This window comes from Agelaius tricolor, unplaced genomic scaffold (assembly GCF_023055355.1).
Source record: "Agelaius tricolor isolate 1412-34295 unplaced genomic scaffold, bAgeTri1.0.p SCAF_7, whole genome shotgun sequence".
Classification (NCBI taxonomy): Eukaryota; Metazoa; Chordata; class Aves; order Passeriformes; family Icteridae; genus Agelaius; species Agelaius tricolor.
In genome coordinates, this window is record NW_027269267.1 from 38182200 (window position 1) to 38202280 (window position 20081).

Genomic DNA, 20081 nt, shown 5'->3' on the forward strand with positions numbered 1-20081 from the left:
TGTTGACCCAAGTTAGATTTCAGACCCCTTTTACTTTGGGAAAATCTAGATAAACTAAATATAATTGTTAAAGAATATAATTAAATAAGCACATCATTAGATGTCTCCATAGACTCATTTAATTGAATTGAAAAATTCCACGTTGAAAAAATACGTAAAAGTATCAGTCACTACAGAAAATTTTAAAAAATTGCCTCACTATATTGCTGAAAGCTTTATTAATTTTACCAGTTTAAACTTCTAAGCAGAGAACACACAAAATTTTGTTATGAATTCTCAAATGTGCTCAATGTTTATGTAATGATTCCTCTTCAAAGATGAAAGAATGAATGGAGAATAAATAAATTGTGACCTTCCTGAAAAACAACTTTACCTTTAAAGATGGATCATGTAGGGTGATGCTTCACTGCATCCAATATATTAATAGTTATTAGGCTGACAGAAAGTCAATTTCACCATAGCTTGTTTTTTACCAGAAAGCAACAGTAAAATGAAAAAAAATAAAAGGAGGACATTCAATCCATGCTTCCTGTAAATGTCATTGTACATTTTAATAGAAAAAAAAAACTCTTCATAGACATTAATGAATAAGCTGAACATAAAATTTAAAAAACCCAAACCCTATATATATTCCTATCATGTACTGTTTAGGCATTGACTGATTTTGTAGTGCAGCGATCCTTTGAAGTCATGCAGGACAAGTGTCTCCAATAGCCAACAGTTTCTGATAGGAGTAGGATTTCTGCCCCTCCTAAAGCAGTACTGGGAGAACATGAAATCATATAGTCATCGCTACTATACAGCTATTTAGAAATAAATTATTATAAAGGACAGCTAATATCATTTTCTATGGCAGTTAGTTATTGCATACTAATAAGGGTATATGAATAAATAACGTTTGACAGAAAACAAAAGCTTAAGCCCTAACGACAGCAAAAAATTGCAAAATAATATGCTAAAAAGATACACCAGAAATGTAGAAATCGGGGCATTTTTGATTCTGGAAATGAAAAATACCAGACAGATTTACACAAGGATTGTCTTATTTTTACTGTACTTATTGTGAGTAAATACCGAATATATTTTCAGCCGCTCAGTTATTTTAACTGATTGAACATATGCAGTGCAAAAAGAAACTGTTACATGATGTGGTCATCCAATTATCTAGTGTATTTTATTAAGCTACAGTTGCACATTAGGAAGCCACTACAATTAAAAAAGTGATAGCAGGAATCAGGCACTGAAATTCTGATCCCCCTTCAACTCTGCCTAAAATGAAAATCTGAAATGAATCCTCTGTGCCTGATAGTGAAATACCAGTGTTTTCACAACTCAGCCATCTCAGAGTTGTTTGCTTCCAATGAGATGAGTAACACAAGCTGTTCACAGAGATTGTAAGAGTTGAGCTTTTCCATATGGAAACTTTAATGTGCAATCTAAATGCACCTTGGTGAACATTGGTGTTGCAGAGGGTCCAGAAATGCCTTACAGAGAAGGAATAGAGAACTATTTCTCAATTCAGTATGATTAAGCACTCCATAAATCTTTTTTTTTTGTTCACAGAGCACAGGCATTTCTAGAGTTGGAGGTAAAGTGATAAACACTGTCCTAAATGTTATTTCATAAGTGTTACTTGAAAATTTACTCTTTTAAGACTGCTTTTTTGTGCAGAGTTTAAACTGCTTATGTATTAGTGAAATATCCTTATTTGACAACTTACATTAAACAGAGATTTATAATTTTTTGGTCTAAAAATACAGTGCAATGGAGTGACTTGCAAACAGAATAATACAGGACATAATAAAGAAGATAAATAACAAGAGGTTCACTGACACAAATGGCACTAAAAATCCTGCAAAGACTATGGAAAGTGAAAAATCCTCTGGTCTTTATATGACAAAAGGGTCAAGCAATTATTTTGAACAATCAAACAAATAGCTTGTTTTCTGTCAAGAGTTATTTATTTCATATACCCTTGTAAATATGCAGCAACCTTCTGTAGAGGACCATACTGCAGAATGATTTGTCTCAAACATTTTGAGTATTGCTACAGGAGAGGTCACCAAAAGTGAAGGGTCCCATGGAGGTGGGGCAGAGCTGTTCTGATCCAGCTTCCTGCTGTGCTTTGATACTGGCGCTCATTCCCACCCTCCCAAGTCATTTCCTGGAGAAGGGCTGGCTGTGCATGATACACAATAACACCTGAAAAGTCTAATTTACATAAGAGGCCTGCACCAGGTTAACTATAAAAAGACAGATTAGCAAGATGCTTCCTGTGGGGGGAGGGGGCAAAGAGTATGAAGCTGAGATACCCTGGGGTGGAGCAGTCAGTAAAATGTAAACTATAACGTTCTTGCTAGAAAGTTCTTTGCTCTAAACTTTTCTATTGGATCACCTCACAAAATACCACCCCTGTACCCCTGTACCCCTGTCCTAGTGGTCAAAAAGCACCGCTGAGCCCGCCCCCCCGTTCCCTTTCTTAAGCCTAAGTCCCGGCCGGGCTTGGGGCTCGGCACCCCGGCTCCGGCACCCTTCATCAGAGCTGTACCCCGTTTTCCTTCCCCTCGGCACCCTCAGATTTCCCTGAAAATAAAGCCCTGTTGGAATTTCACCGGAGCCCCCCAAGTGCTCTCTGTCGGCTGAGTTGGCTTGATCCATCCGCGGATGTGAGTGCGTGTGAAGCGGCCGGATCCCTCCGCGCCTTCATCACCGAGGCAGGGGTTTGCTGGCACCCGCCAGTTCTGGGGCCTCCGGGAGCTAGCCAGGCCCCAGAAAAACCGCAGCTTCCTTGCTGTTCAGGGTCTCTGACATCTCTTTTTTTCTCTCTGGTCTGCTCTTTTGCTTTCTTCATCTCACTGTTTGCCCCAGCACTGGATCATCCAGATCTGGATCATCCAGGTCCGGATCATCCAGGCAGCAGCACCAGTGGAGGATCTAAGGACTGGTGATATTTGGTTTTTTCCTTGCCTTGCCCCAGCAAAGCACAACTATCATATTCTATTCCATATTCCATGTTAAAACTCTGCTGTGGGAGTGGGGAGTACACGGTTTGTGTAAGGGTGTATTGTGGCTTGTGAGCCAGACCCGTGAGGAGTTTCTGGTGGGAGTTGACAACTTACTGAAGTGTAGTGGGCAAAATAAAGGGCTTGCTATCTGTCACTTGTGGAAGTCTACTGTATGAATTTACAGGCTTGTTAGCCAGCACCTTCTCAGTCTAAATAACGGGATGGTTGCCAAAGTTTTGGTGACTGTAAAATAAAACAAGGTTTCCCAGACACATGGTCCAATGTCTCTGTTCAGCTGCGTGAGAATTTACAAGGAACACCACAGCCCCTACCTGTGGTTTGTGACACTTACTGGTAGGACAAATGATAGTAGCTGCTTTTTTTAACAGATTAATTGTTGATACAATTTTGTAGCATTGTATTTGGTATAAGGTGTGCTAGAAGATGAAAGCCTCTAAAGGGACTAGAAAAAAGGCTTGTTCTAATAGAGTTGTCAGGAAAATGCCACAAAAGTGAGGTTAGTCTAGGAATTCCAGTAAGAGGTGCAATCATCTTACTTAAGAGAACACTTTGGTATGGGGTGTATAATGAATCAAAAAGTTTATAAAGCATTGCTAGCATGTAGATTTGAATACAAACTTGTTTGGTGAGAACCCTGGAAAAAGACAATAAATTATTTTCACATTGAAATGAGTGTACCTAATGTTTCCCCTACAAAAGCACAACATATTTGTGATAGCAATTAAATACTGTGTATCTGATCTGGTTCTCCATTACTCTTGAGTAACATAGGTTGAAACCTGTACAGTACATACAGCCCCCAGGATTTCTCTGTGTTTTCACCTACTCTCTGCTACACAATGAAGCTATGATGCTAAAAATTATTCTTTAAAGGATAATTTAATTACAGCCTCAAATTTTCATTCTATAGTGAGAGTTAATTAAAAATCTATTATTGCTGATTTATTGGAAATATGAGTACTACTAGTTTTCTTCTTCATTTCACTTAATCTGTCTAAATAGGCAGATTACATGTCAAGAAGACACCTGGGTGCTATAGGTATGCAAATCTTTCTCTACAGGGAATTGTTTGGTTAAGTTTCCCATCATTGATTGTTTGGTTGAGTTTCCCAGCATTGCCCAATGATTGAAGGCATTTAACATTTTTGATTAAATCACCTTGGCACAAAGACCAGAACCATATTCATGAGGTTTGCTGATGACAATCTCATCACTATGGAGAAGGACTGGAACTTCTCACAGAAATAACTGGATCTTTCTGATGTATGAATAACAGTAATTGGATGAAAATCACCAATTGTATAGACTGACTGAAATAATTGGTGACTGAAGAGAAACAAAAAGAACTGTTTCTTGGGTTGGTTAACTACAATAACTACGAACCATCAAATAAGGCAATGGTGGAGAGCAGCATTGGGCTGGCTGCATCACACAAAGTATTTTTAGCATAGTTCTGCAGGGTTTCTGTAAAACCACGTTTTGAAACATACGAATTATTACCTCAGATTGGACTTGATACAAAGACAAATGAAAAAAAGCTGGTACTACCAGTCTACCAGTAGAGGTAGTGAATAAATTTGCACTACAAAACCAATGCATTGTGAATGGAATATAAGGTAGCCTTTGGCTGCCCCTAGTCCCAGCTGATTCCCTACTTATCAGGAAGCCTGTTTTCCCCAACATTTTAAGGGTGTTGTTGGGAAAAAAGGTATTTTTATAAATACAGTAAATTCAGATCAGCAAAGACTTTTGGGTAAGTCGAAAATCTAGGCTTTTAAAAACAGAGATCAATTAAATAAAATACATGCTATTCTGCACAATAATGGTATTTTCTTTATTTTTGCTCATGGAATAAAGTATTATTACCAAGAAGAATATTACCTGTGGTAGGGAAAGTAATATTATTAAGCTGACTTTCATAAAAGTGAATGCTAATTATAGCTGCTAATCCAATGAGACACATTTCAGAGGTGTGCATAATCACTACAAATTTCACCTTTCTGTGAATATATAATGAAGCATCAGAGACTTATTTCTAAGCATATCAACTTCTGTCAAGAGATTTTCATTACATCAAACATTGATTAAGCTAAACTTAGGTCTACCATGCAAGAGAAGGCTTTGAAGTGCTGGTAGGCATCATTTAAAATGTGTCTTTTCAGAGACCTCTATTACAGTGTGTGAAAAGGAAAGAAGGGAATATTGTCAACTTGCATAATGTACTTGAAAATTACAAAGTAGAAACTTTTGTGATTTTTTGTTAATTTGAAATCTGGAGACTGTGGGGAAGCAAAGGATAAGCAATGGAGGTAATTATAATTAATGCCTTTGATGGTTGTTGTTCTTAATCATAGAAAGCTTCTGTTAACAAACTGCAATAAGCTTGTCATGCTGTTAGGATCCATGTGGGATCTTGTGTGGAAACAAGAGCTAATACATGTACATACCCTGTATATACAGAAGAACATATACACACTGTACATATACATACTCTGATACAGGAGAATTCTTCCCTTTAAAGAGAAAATCTTCGGTAGTTTATGCAAGTTTCATATTACAGACATAGACAGATGCTATCCTGGTAATCTGGTCTCATCTGTGCCACAGAGTGTACATTTCTGTCACAGCAAGTTCTATTTATTCATTTGCTGAATAAAATACATGTATTGAATGAATACATGTATTCCAACATGCTGCACTGCATCTTTATCTGGTCCTGCCAAAACAAACTGCAGCACATTCTCAGGACTGTGCGATGCTATATTTAAAATATTATCTTTCTGTTTTACATTGGCTGGTTTTGGGTGGGACAGAGCTAATTTTCTCCATAGTAACTGATATGGGGCTGCTTTGGATTTGTGTTGCAAACAGTGTTGATAACTCAGGGATGTTTCAGCTGTTGCTGAGCAGTGCTTGCACAGTCAGGGCCTTTTCTGCTCCTCACCCCAACCCCACCAGTGAGCCATCTGTGGCTGTGTGGGGACACTGGGAGGGGACACAGCTGGGGCAGCTGATCCCAGCTTATGAAAGGAATATCTAACACCATATAGTGCCATGTTTAGCATATAAAGATGGGGTAAAAATAAAAAAGGGAGTGATAGTTTTGAGTGATATTGGTTTTTTTTCCAAGTCACCATTATGTGTGATGAAGCTAGGCTTTCCTGGGGACAGCTGAATGCCTGCCTGCCCACTGTGAGTAGAGAATGAATTACTCAGTTTACAGTAGATTCTACTTTTGTAGTCAGTATAAGTACCCAAAGAATACAAAAATGGTACTCAATATTTCATTAATGCCCAGAGAGCCTTCTGTCTCCAAAAGCAATAAATCTTTTGAAAGAAAACAGAATAATTCTTCAGTTTGTAGGAGGATCCTGTGTTAAGTTAAGCTCATTTCTCACAGCACTGAGACACCATCTTCTTTCACTATTTCAAATAGCAGCTTAGAACACTATATCTTCCAGGAGCCATTGCTCCAAATTTTATTAAAAGCCTTTTTAACACAGTACTTTGAGGAGTCTTATAGTTGTCAGTATAGTTCTCAGTCAGTATAGTTCTCAGTTAGTATAGTTCTCAGTCAAGGGAAAACCGAGGTGTTCAAAATAAAGCCTTTAAAGCAGTTACTATCAGGGTGTGGCCTCATGTATTACTTTTCACATTTAATAAGATTACCATTTTCTAGCCCTTTACTGTTACTATCCTCCTGAACCACTACATCACCACTTTATAAAACTCCATACACAAGTTTTCAAGTACTTGGTCCTGTTTGGGTTCCTGTTGTAGTCCAGCCCCTGGTGCTCTTATAGCCCTGATCAGCTGTCAGGGAGAAATGCAAAGGTAACTCTGAGGGATACAAGGACTGTAACTGAGGAATTACATGCTCCAGGTTAACTCTAAGTCAAGTAGTGTTAAGGAGGGTCATTTTGCAGCTTCCAAGGAGGATTCATGGGATGAAATACACATCCAAGCTGACTCCAAAGGCTCCTTCCTCAGACAATGGAGAGAAATGCTCTCAACTAGGAAATTATTCACCTCAATTCCAGGGACTCAGTTAAATTGCCTACATAAGTCTGCTGAAATTTGAGCTAGGATATCCCACATGGTCTTCCACTGATGTGCCAGAAGGGAAAAATTCTGTTGCGGAACCTATAATATTGGGGTTGGGAGTTTTTTGGAAGCATCAGGAGAGCAGTTTCAAACATCTGCCAAACCCTAAGTTTTGGATTCCTTAAAGCATCTTAGATACCTTTAAAGCCCTCAAATTAGCTCTAGATGTCTACATGAGAATAAGATGTGCCCTAGCAGTGCTTATTCCTTTCCTTAACAAAGATGTTCAAGGGTAATTAGATCAGATACAGATGACTGGAGTCAAGTGAGATGAATACCACTCTCAGTGGTAATTAGGTACTGCTTTGAAAAACATCAGCCACAAAGTGCATAGGAGTGCTTCTATTACTCCTCTCCTACCCTGCCTGCAGCTATGCTGTAGCAACTGAAACTGCAGAACTTCCAGGTTATATACTGGGGAAATCATGGGGTGTCTGAATATTCTGGCTTGGGGGCAATTTGCCTCTGATACGGTGCATTTCATAATAGTCATCCTGTAAGTGGCATAAATACCACTCATTGTTCTTTCTTAGGGAAAGGTTCTGTTAAACAAACTGTATTTGCAGATATGCAAGAATGATGTAGACATTTACTAGCAATAACAAGGCTATAAAAAATTCAGTCAGAACTTCCCTTTTTCTTTTTCACTCTATCCTTACCTTTTAAAATTGAACCTTAAATCAGTAATAAATACAATGCTCTTCACCGCTGCTTTGAATTAGTATTGTAGTTTATTGCAATTGCACTGATCTAACAAGATTGTCTGGCCAGCTGTCAACAAACAACATAGACAGGAGAAAGAAAGGAAATTGAAATTAAGTCAAACAGACACAGTTGAAAAGTGCTAATTAGGATGTTTATAGATAATGCTGTAATTTTTGGTTTTCTACTATTTTTAAGACCATATTAAAATGTGTAGAAGGCTTTTGGTCTAAGGACACATTTAAGGGTGACCTGGAGTGGTACAATTATGAGGTCTGTTTGTGCACCTCTGTGAGACAGGAAACCCTGCAGAAACTGAAGTGTGCCAACTAAACAGTGTAATGGAGTTCCACGACCTGTATTATGTTTTGGGGATGTAATTTCAGTTTATGAAGTCTGAATGGAAGACCAGATTACTGGGAGAGGTCATGTCTGGTCCATGAAGTGCCAGAGCTGAAAGAACATTGTTCAAAGTAGCTTTACATAAGAAAGACTCCTGTTTGGCAGGATAGTTTCCAGCACTCTAGAACTGCTGCACATGATCTTCAAGGGCAAAATCAAGAGACTTTCAAAAGTAATTTCCAAAGAATCTTTATTTCATTGGATTTTTGGAACTGGCATATCTATATAAAATACTGTATCTCTAATTTCTTTTTTTTAATTATGCTCCTAATGTGGGGAGATTGCAGATGTAGCCTTACATGCTCATATTTGCTCATGAAAGTTTTGCTGATGAATTGCTTGCTTATTTCTGTCTTCAGTCCTGCCAATCACAATCTGGAATAAACATGTACATATTTTTTATTGAAATCTAAAAACATTGTGTAAAATGAAAATTAATCACAAAATTTCATTCAGTATATTAATAATACACTATTTTATTGGGATTCAAAGTACAATTAAACTGCTGAAGAAGCTACTGAACAGTAAAACACATTTTTTTTCCTTTAACTGAGAGCCAATACCTTAGAGGATAATATCCCTGTTAACAAAAAAAAAGGGAGATAATTAAAATCTTTATAAAGCATCTGTCATCCAGCTATACTCATTAGGGATTGAAAAACCACACAGATTATAAAACATGAAAAAAAAAGCAAATCTGAAGTTCTCCCCAAAATAAAACAGAAATATTAGAGAAAAATATATAATGGTCAAACCTTTGCATAAAAGCACAGATATATTAAACCAAAAATCCCCAAACCCCAAGCCTATAACTTAGAGTACGGTTCTGATGTGTAAACAAAACAATCACCATGTAACATTTCCTGAGAAAAAAACAGAATGATGAGATACAGTGTGGATCACAGATTATTGCACTTTAATTTCTAAATGAGCTTAGACATCTGTGAAATTAAAACCCCAGGGCGGACAATTTATGTGACACTATGTTGAGAAAGGAACAAAGCTTTGAGATGCAAATTCCATCTTTCCATTGCGTCAGACCAGGTAACCTTGCAAACAACCTTCACACAGACCAGTCTTCTCCACTCTGACTGATGTCTCCCATATGTATCTATTTCTCCTCTGCGCTTTCCAATCAAGTTGACAGCAATTCCCAGTTCATTTTCTAAGGAGACTGATAAAAGCCAGGCTGGACCTGTACCTGTTATTAACCTCTCTTGTACCATTATTACTTATTTTTCTCCTTTGAGATAAGCGGTTGCATTGCACTTGCTGATCTTTGCATGTGATGTGTTATTGCATAAAAACGGTACTGCAAATGTCAGCCTGTTACTGGGTCATTAAAGTCAGGTCATGATATTTGAAAATTTGATGTTCTTAACCTTTTCAGGAATTAACCAACATATATTACAGGATTATTTATCTTTGTTTGTTGTTTTTGTCATGGTTGTTGTTGCTTACATCAATTATTCATGAACACAAGGGCATATATTATGCTATAAAAAGCCATGAAGTCTAATTGATTTATTCATATTATTGAAACTATGATTTAATCATTAATAGTGTTTACATATTTAGTTTCACTGGCCAGTTTGAGTCTCCTTCATCATTGTGAAGAAATAATTTTGAGCTTTGTATATGCACAGCTACTTGAATGTCTTCTATACATATACACAATAGCATGAGGTTGAATAGGATGGAAAGAGGCCTCAAGCTGCAGCAGGGGAGGTTTACTTAAACACAAGGAAAAATTTCTTCACCAAAATGTTGGAACATTTCTGGCTGCCCAGAGAAGTGGTGGAGTCACCTTCCTTCGAGGTATTTAAAAAATGGGTAGATATGGGACCTTGTGGGCATGGTTTGGTGGTAGACCTGGCAGTGCTGGGTTAATGATTGAATTTGATCTAGAATATATTTTCCAGCTTAAATGATTCTTTGAATCTATTATTCTGTGATATCCTATTTTTCTAAGTGAAAATAAGGCTTTTTGGCCTATCATTAGCATTCCTGAATCTTCTTCAGTTATGTACACCTTCATGTTTGTTTAAAAAACAAGGCTAAATGACAGATATTTCTCATTTTCAATTGTAAACTAAAATATTTGATAAAATATGTGTTTGAAAATGGGACAATTTTTGGTCCTGATATTTTCCAGATATGAATGAACTGCAAATCTCAGGTAATGTTTGAAATACATCATATGATAGGCATTCTAAGATCCCAGAAATTATGACACTTTCTTATATAACTGCAGCTCCCAAAACCAAAAATCTATGAAGTTCATTAGTTTTTGCAGGCCCAGTATTATTTTGTGCCAACAGCTGAGGAAAAAAACCAAAAAAGATAGTGTTCAAATACTTGCCATGTTTGTTTTGAATTGGAACCAAAATTCTTCTGAGAAGCCTTTCAGAGCAGAAGGTATGAACCCAGACTCCATCTTCTACTCACATAGTTTAATATTCTAAATAAATCAATTCAAGATTTTTTTCTTGAGTTCTCTGCATACCACATGGTTTCTCCAGACTTTTGTCTTCTTTTTGGGTATTACATTAAAATTATTCTAACATAAACAGCATACAAAGAATATTTTTTGCTAAGTGTATATCTATAAGTTTACTATATATATTTTAATTCATTTATTCAATATACTTGATGGAAAGATGTTATGTAGAAAGTCTTCTATGAGAACCTTCTTTGATTCCTAGTATAATTTGAGTAAAGTTGCTAAACAGCTCTGTGTAGCTCTGTGTAAAATCTTTTGCTAGATTTTATACATGCATTTATAGAGCAATAATGCTAACAGCATACTGGCCATCTGTCATAGACATGTTTTATGGAAAATCCTTTCCTTAGGATTTTTCCTCCTGAGAAGCTGAGAGGCCTCAGGAACAAAATGTTAACAATGGTTATCTGCTGCTGTGGAATGCAACAGGTGGATCTGTGATTGGCTCATGTTGGTTGTTTCTAATTAATGGCTAATCACAGTCAGCTGGCTCAGACTCTCTGTCAGAGACAGAAGCTTTTGTTATCATTCCTTCTTTTTCTATTCTTAGCTAGCCTTCTAATGAAATCCTTTCTTCTAGTCCTTTTAGTATAGTTTTAATGTAATATATATAATAAAAGAATAAATCAAGCCTTCTGAAACATGGAGTCAGATCCTCGTATCTTCCCTCACCCAAAAACCCCTGTGGACACCGTCACAGCCATCTACTGTCCAGCTTTAAGAAATGAATTGTTATTCTTCAAAACCAAGAACATATCTTTTTTTTTTTTCCTGGTATTTTCTTCATGGATAAATACTCTTGAAAATTTAAGACAACTACCAAAGGAACAAATCACTTTTTACAGTGACAATATTTAAATTCATTTAAATCAGGCTGTTTACAATACCCTATTAGAGAAGATGATTTGTGTGTCTTTTTCACACTCCTGAGAACTACCAGTGAAACAGGGCCATTTTATAAAACATCATTAAAACAATCAGCAGTTTTTAAACTCAAAATATGAACTGTAAGAATGCATCCTGTCGTTAAAGCAATCACTCTATTTTAGGAGAAAAATGGGACAAAGCTGTCATAACTTGTAAGCAAAATAAGCTACTAAAAAAAATAAAATCACAGATTAATGATTCTAGCAGTAATGAAGATGTAAGTTCCAGAAGTGATTTATTACCTTTCTGGGGAGGTGAATGGGCAAAGTGTGATAAACTAATTGCAAGTATGGGTATTTTTATGGAAAGCTTTTGCTTCATGACAGCTCAATATGCTGTTGCCTCAGTTGCTGATGTGACACAACCAACCAGGAACAGTGAGAGATGCATCAAAAAGCCATTCACAGAGGGAAATGTACTATTCTTCCTGGTAGTCCTGGTGGAGAAGCTGACTCCAAAATGCTAGCAGTATGTCTCTTCAGAGAAAGCAGAATATGCCTTCACTCATTCTTCTGGGTCATTTTCTACAGTAAACTTCTTTTGTCATTTGTTATTGTGTTATTACTACCAATGCAATCCAAAATCAGTGGAATGCTCATTAGAGATTTTTTTTTTTCCTTAAGAAACCCTCATTCTTTCATGTTTTTCTCAGACCAATGGACCAGGGCTATATATTTCATGGGTGGCTTGATCCCATCCATCAACAAATCTTTTAAACCTTTGAATTTCTTTTTAAGACAGTGTGTATCTTCACCATATTAGGACAGGGCTGCCTAATTTACCTTTACCTTTGAAATAAACATTCCTCTGGAGTTTTGACCATTTCTTCAGGGAAATATTCCCCAGACACACTTGAGAGATAAATTGTCTAAATGAACTTTTTAATAACTTTTTACACAGTATCTAATTGTGGAGTAGCCTAGCAGGCAGCCTCAGCAGGTGCATTTCTATCAAAATAATTTCACTGCATTTTCTATATAATTGAATTGACTAAGTTCTGCTGCATCATGATGTTTTCTCTCATTATAATGACAGCTGTGATATATTACAAGTTAGTTCTTGAGGAGGAGAAAAAAGTGAGATGAAAAAATGTACATTTCAACCATAATTTTTCAAACCAAGCATCCAAGGGAGAAAAAAAAAATCAAGCAACAAATCATTACCCCAAGATAGGAAGCAAATAATCTTGAAAGGCAAATATTTTTGTTCCAGATGTACCTAGACTTTTTTTGGAACATTTAGAATATTTAGAGTAATAAAAAATTCCTTTAACATTAGTATGTGCCCTCAAAATATTATTCCTTGTGGTAGAAGAAAAAAAAAATTACCACCCTAGAGAAACTCATGGTGTTCTTCAGTTTCTTAGCAGTGAAATTAGTCCTGAAGTTCTTCCTGGTGGTGTAAATAAGGCTTTTTTTCACTTTTTTTTTTACCAGGAACACACATTCCAAAACATTTGATAAATATAAGCAGACAATATATTGATCATCTGAGTGTCATACTGTAACTGCAATTTGCAGCCATTAAGAAAGCGCCCTAAGAATAACTAACTCTTTAAAAAGCAGAGCTTATTTACTAAAAGAAAAAAAAAGTAAAATTATTCTATATGTACATCTGTTTTCAAAAAAGTACAAGGAGTAATTTGCTGTCTTTGAGAATGGTGATCATAGAATTAAAAGTAGCTTTTATACTCCACTGTGTTGAAGGAGTGTGTTCAACTGTCTAATAGTCAGAAATAAGATTCCTCAAATAGGACTTATTTTACTACCATAATTGTGACTTCTTATTCTGAATATTACTTTCTCTTTGCATTTGTAAGCATACGTGGCACAACGCATTACGAATTAATAACATTATTGGGCTATTGAGTAACTAATTATTTTCTCATTAATAGTTCTCAAAGAATTCACCCATTTCATCTGAACTGAGAAATTGCTGTTGTTACAAGCAGCTTTTTAATGCTTATTGGAAGAAGCATTTATATTATTACTTTATACCCCCTCAAAACATGTTGCCTCTTGTCAAAACCTTTTAGAAACATTGAACTACTACTTTTCACTACTCAATGCAGTACTTTTGAAAACAGAAAGAATGTTGGAATGAGATGCCAAAGGGAAAAATTCAGTTGTGGCAGAAAGGCAGGCCCAAGGAAGAAAAATGTAAATTAGTTGTGTTCATCTTAGGCAATGCCTTCCACTCCTCATAGCTGAGTGTATGTGCTTCTTTCATAGTCCTTCATCTGAATGACCTGCAGACCATATGCACTTCTCAGTGGTCAACAGCCTATTCCCAGCTCTGAAGTGCTCCCCTTTGCCTCTAGTGCCAGCTAAAGGTTCAGGCATGAGATGGTAGAATGCAAGAGAAACCTCTCAGGAAATAGAAAATGCATTATTGTAGGGATATTGTTGTCCCAAGGGTAATTCTTCAGATTTGCTGCTTGTTCACTGCAAAGACTGAATTTTTTTTCAAGAAAGCTGAAAGCAAGAATGGACTTCAACATGTAGCCTATAATTCTGCCTTTAGTGACAAAGCCCATTCCAGGCTGGAGAGGGGACCAAGCCCTTGATCTCCATTGATTCAGATAAAAGTTTATAAATCCGCCATATACCTAGACAAAAACACCTTTTGAGAAGTCAGGAGTATCCAAAACCTCCATTGGGATTGGCACATATTGCAGAAGTCTTGTGAGAGGCCTGTGTACTACTGGGCCAGCAGAAGGAGAAGAAAATTGAATCTTAGAACGCATTAAACACCATAATTACAACAACTGGACCATGACATAAGTGTCTGTAGGTGAGTTAGGTCAGGGGATGCCCAGAACCCAGTTCAGCTGCTCACATGCAGACACTATATTTGGGCACTGCCTGATTAGCTTGGGACAAATGAATAAAGAACCTACATTTGGTTACTTCATTGTAAATGCCTACAATCTGGAGCTTTACTTGGGGCACAGCTCAATCAATCACTTGACTGATCACTGATCTTTCTATCATAAAACAAGAATTCTGGCTAGTGTCTCTTGGAATTTGTTGAAAAGAAAATTGGAATACTACAGAAAAGAGAAAGGGAGGTAAAATAATGGAAATATATTAAGAGCAGCATTTTCAAAAATTTTAGGAATTAATTCTTCAAGAAAGTATCCATTTATTTCCAAGCATTTATGAAATGTTTTCACAGATTTGTGGAAGGACATTGTATAGGAAGCAGGGCAAATTTTACAGTCGTTATTGTTCATTTTTTACAGACATAAATAACTTACAAAAGCTGCCGATCAGTGCTTTCTCTAGCAGAACTTTAGTGCACACATGAAGTAGAAAAATGCATTTAAATGATAACACAAATCTGATTTAATAAAGTCTTGGCACACACCTTAATATGATACCTGACATTTACTAAAGTCACATAAAATATAGACTGTCTGTATTATTTACTGTTGGACAGTTTATTGATGTAGTAGCTAATTAGCTATGAGAATCTGAAGGTTTTCTGCTATGCACTAGTATTGCTGAATTTTGTAAAGGAACTATTTTTCTTTCATTTTTGTCCTTGTCAATAACACTCTTGCTTCTCTAATTCTATCTATGGCCACAAGGGAATTTTTATAATCTCAGTGAATGATCAGAAAAATTTTATGTTAATTTATATCAATTTCTTAGCACTTCATGTTGAATAGTCTCATTTAAAAAGAAATATTTATTTAAATGTAGGGTTTTTTTATTTCTAGTATCTGAGCACCTAATTTTGACTCTTCCATAATAAAGATATTTCATAAATTATCTGCTTGTATCAAATCATCTTGGAAGATATTATCTCAAAACCTGCTTTGTCACTTTTCCCCAAAGTATTACATAGTATTCCAGATAGGTCTTTACCTACATTTCTTTCATTTTCCAGTTTCATATATTATGAGGACTTCCAGATATGAAAAAATCACTGTAAAACAGCGATTCCATTGCACATGAAAAGCTGCTTTCACTTTAAATTGTTTTACCTGTCCTGAAAACAACTACAGATCTAAGGAAGTGAAAGGATTAAGGGAATTGATATGGTTTTAGGGGACCTACTAATCACGACCTTAAATTGGACAGGGGTTTGAATCACGTGTAAAATTACATGGACTAGGGTCGAAGAGGGCACCTCTCAGACAAGTGTGTGGTTCATCTGATCTACAACAAAAGTGTCTAATGTGTGCTTTTATGCACTGCATGCAGGAGCTTTTGGATGAACCAGACTGTATTGGGTTTGCATGGCCAAACTTTGATAGCAGGGGTTCTACAGGGGTGGTGTCTGTGAGAAGCTCCAGCAGCTTCCCCTGTGTCTGGCAGAGGCCAATCCCTGACAGCTCCAGGATAGACCCTGCTGGCCAAGGCTGGGCTGATAAGAAATGACAGTAATGCCTCCGTGATAACATTGTTAAGAAGGGAAAAAAGTCATTTTGGGGTGAGAACATGTGAGAGGAACAGCCCTGCAGACACCAAGGTCAGTGCAGAAGGAGGGGCAGGAGGTGCTGCAGGTGCCAGAGCTGAGATTCCCCTGCAGCCCCTGGTGCAGCCAGCCCATGGTGAGGCAGCTGCGTCCCTGCAGCCCATGGAGGTCCCTGGGGATACAGAGATCCACCCTCAGCCCATGGAGGACACCCACACCAGGGCAGGTGGGTGCCTGGGAGGAGGAGGCTGTGACCCCGTGGGAGGCCTGTGCTGGGCAGGGTCCTGCAGACCCGTGGAGAGAGGAGCCCACACACTGGAGCAGGTTTGCTGCAGGTTTGTGACCCTGTGAAGGGACCCACATGAGCAGGCTGTGCCTGAAGGACTGCACCCCGTGGGAGAGGGACCCATGCTGCAGCAGTTTTGGGAGGACTCGTGGGACGGACTCACATTGCAGCGGTTTGCAGAGAGCTGCTGCTTGTGGCAGGGACCCCACGGTGCAGCAGGGGAAGGACTCCTCTACCTGATCTGCAGGAGAAGCCTCAGGTCATGAACCATAATAACCCCCATTGCCTGTCTCTCTCTGCCACTGGGGGAGGAGGTTGAGCTAGGGAGAAGAAAGGGGGAAAGTATTTTTAAGCTATATTTTACTACTCATTATCATGCTCTGATTTTGTTAGTAATAAATTTAATTAATATGTCTAAGTTCAGCCCAGTTTGCCCATGATGGTATTTGGTGAGTGACCTCTCTCTGTCCTTATCTCAGCTGATGAACCCTTCATTATATTTATCTCCCCTGTCCACCTGCTTAGGGGAGTGATAGAGTGGCTCTGGTGGGTGCCTGGCCTCCAGTGAGGGTCAACAGACTAAAAAGTCATAATGGGAACAGAAACAAAACCCCAGTTTTTCCATCCCCCCAGGAACAGTTGTATTATCCTGCAGAACTACCAGGACTTCTGTTCCTTGATTTCAGTTTTGCCCTTTGCACCTCACACTGCTGGCTGTGCAGTGGCACAGCTTTACCAGAAGGACATCGTGCCTGTGTGCTCCGTGCTTGAGAACTCTCAGACTCTCATGAGGATACAAGTTTAAAGCCCCTGGGGACAGGAACAGAAAGCTCCAGATATTCCAGTCCTGAAGCTCTACTTCACCACTCAGATAACAACTTTTTGTTGAGAAAATCTTGGCATGTCAGCATACACTATAGTGTCTCCTAAAATGCAAACTATGTCATAAAAAGTGAGATGCTGATGAAACTCCCTGAGTAGAGATAGGAACAAGCTGATCTATGTGACCCTATCAGTGTATCTTAAAAGCTGATGTGCCATTTCTTTTCACATTTTGCCACAGACCAGATGTGCTTTGATATGCAACATGTTTGAACAGCTAATTAATATTTAAAAGTGTCATTCTGGCATAATCTGTATAAACGTACATTTGGAATTCACAACATCCTGTCAAATACAATTTTTTAAAAATTGTATTCAGTAAAATGGTTATGAATGCCTATATGGGTTGCAAATATTTCTGACTTTATTGAAGAAAACACAGGGATTTTTTCTGTAATTTTTGCTATTTCTTCCTTCAGAAAATGAGATTCACCTTCAAGTATATAAATGCAGGGAAAAAAATATTTCCAATTAACAGCCTTTTGAAAAAAATCCATTACATTTATTTTCTTAAAAGTAGTAGGTTTCTCCTTCAAACTCAGAAGTCATTAATAAAAACTTCCTAGAATAATTTCATTTCAATTTAAGTACAAATTTTAAGATTAAACCATCTCTCATTGAAGAAAAGGGATGCAGTAATTTTATAGTTTTGTAGAAAAGAGAAACACAATTATATCTTCACTTACAAAAGTATGCCTAGTTTACATATATATTTAATACTTATATAATCATATTTAGAGTAAACTATAGCTAAATAAAGAATTTACACATTTAAAATCCCAGTGGTATTATTTCCTTAAGAAGTGTTTCTCAGACATGCTCTATTTACTGTCATGTTCAGTGGTTGGTTGCCTTTTTAGCTTTACAAGTTCTTGAACTGGTTTTGAGTTTTAACAGTTCTCTGAGTGGAAGAATGTGGATGTTCAAAAACTCCTTAAATTCTATAGCAAACATCTTCAGGAGCTTTTCTGCAACACTTGGTGGGGTACAGCTACAATCAAAGAAGACCAACCACAACATTTCCTTTTTAGCCAAATAGTTAACACTAAATATAAGCCACTTACGGCTTTGTAACTTTTCTCAAACAGCTATATTCAAGATTTCAGAAAGCATAATAAATGTATCTGTGAGTATAAGTGTAATCAAAAATAGCTTTCCTAGCAGAAATTAGGTTGAGTACATTTTTAATCCAAATGTACCAATAAGTAATAACAGTAAATTAAAAAATCAGTAAGATAACGCACCTACTAACTTTTCATTAAATCAGGACAGTTTGTGGGACTTAATAACTTATCTTAAAAACAAAATTTCTTGTAAGTGGCACAACTCTATTTTCGTACTGACTCTAGGAGCTCCAGGTATGATTAGACACTAAACTATAAATAAATAAATAAATAAATAAATAAATAAATAAATAAAGTGCAATCATATCCTTTGAAGGAAAAAAGCATGATAAAGGAAGAGATGTTGACATTCAGGAGACCTTTTTCTCCCTGAATCTGCTGTTATAGCAATGTAAATTACAGCATTAGCTCATGAACTGTTTCAAAAGCAGACTTTCAAAGGTGATCACTTGAGTTTATTAAGGACATTTCCACTGTTCTCAAAATATGTCATTGAAACAACTTTGTGTTTTCTGTAGCAAACAATTATGTATTGTTGGATTGCTGTGTTGAAAAGTTTAAACCTTTCATCTTTGATGCTCTTGCATTTCAGAGAAATGTGAACTCTATTTATTGTATGAAGTTTCTAAAGCTCTTCCCTGTGGGAGACAGACTTTACATAAACATAAGATGCTGCATCACAAAACTGGAGAAATCTTCCTTTCTTCATATTCTGTTCATATTTCTGTTCATACTGACTCCTAATGAAGTAAATGGGAATGTTGCCACTGACTTTGTTAGATCTGGAATTTGACTCCTCAAATTTGTTTCCTCTTACCTTTGAGAATCCCAAAGCATTCTTATCCCTTTTTTAGACTCCTTCTTTACTTATAGATCCTTCTTTAGTTATAGATCCTTCTTTACTTATAGACTCCTCAGACTCCTTCTTTACTTATACATCCTTCCCTCACTAATTCCCTCTCAGGTAGAAAGAAGACAGTGTATCTGCAAACTCATTTTTTGTTTCCATTAAGGTCTAGACCACAAGGCACTTGGTAATGTCTCTGCTTGTCTGTATCACATATAACTCTCAGGTTCCTTCCCTAAGTGAACTACAGCCCTCAGCTAGAATTTTTTTCCTTGATTTTATGTCTAAATTGCTCCTTTTGCTCTCCCTGTTATGATTAAAAGCTTCCTTAAGTGAAAGAGCATTCTAATTTTTTTTAATGTCATCACTTTGAAAATGCTTAATCTGAGCAACTGTGGCCATATTACATTATCTCTGTGATATATTACATATCTCTGTGATAGTTCTCTGTACAGCACATGGACAGGAGCAGAGATTGCTGGAGTCCAGTTCATTCTTTAATAGATGTCTGAACTGCGTTACATGAGTTAAGGAGTCTGTACCAGACTAGGTAAGGTAAAGGTGAGGAATTGTAGTATACACCAAAGAGTAGACTGGGGATGTGGTTTGCTTCAGAGTGAGCTACAGACCTGCAAGTAACTGCTTCAGGAGCTCTAAAGCAACAGGGCTGAGCAGTCTTCACTATGGTTGTGTAAGTATGGAGAGGATTCTGGAGTGGGTCATATACACTAACATGACAGCATTACTCTACACTTTACCAAGAGATGTGCTATAGGTAGGCAAGGGGCAAAGCCCAGCTCTCTTTTGCAGCCTCACTTATCCAATATCACTGTAGCTACATGAAGTATGAAGT

General features: G+C 37.2%; 1 protein-coding gene across 9 annotated transcripts in view; it reads right to left on the reverse strand.

Annotated features, from left to right (window-relative positions):
- GPC5 (glypican 5) overlaps positions 1-20081 on the reverse strand; it is a 602268-nt gene that overhangs the window by 222696 nt on the left and 359491 nt on the right. For 2 of the 9 annotated variants that reach the window (XM_071430985.1, XM_071430984.1), the window contains 2 exons: positions 8798-8814; positions 8408-8609 (listed from right to left, as the gene is read on the reverse strand). The exons of 5 other annotated variants lie outside the window; for them this stretch is intronic. In XM_071430985.1, the coding sequence (XP_071287086.1) occupies positions 8538-8609; positions 8798-8814 (89 nt within the window). In that variant the 3' untranslated portion in view covers positions 8408-8537. Of the gene's footprint in view, positions 1-8407; positions 8610-8797; positions 8815-18536; positions 18634-20081 lie in introns of those variants that run through there. 2 more of the 9 variants (XM_071430991.1, XM_071430992.1) reach the window with 2 other exon arrangements.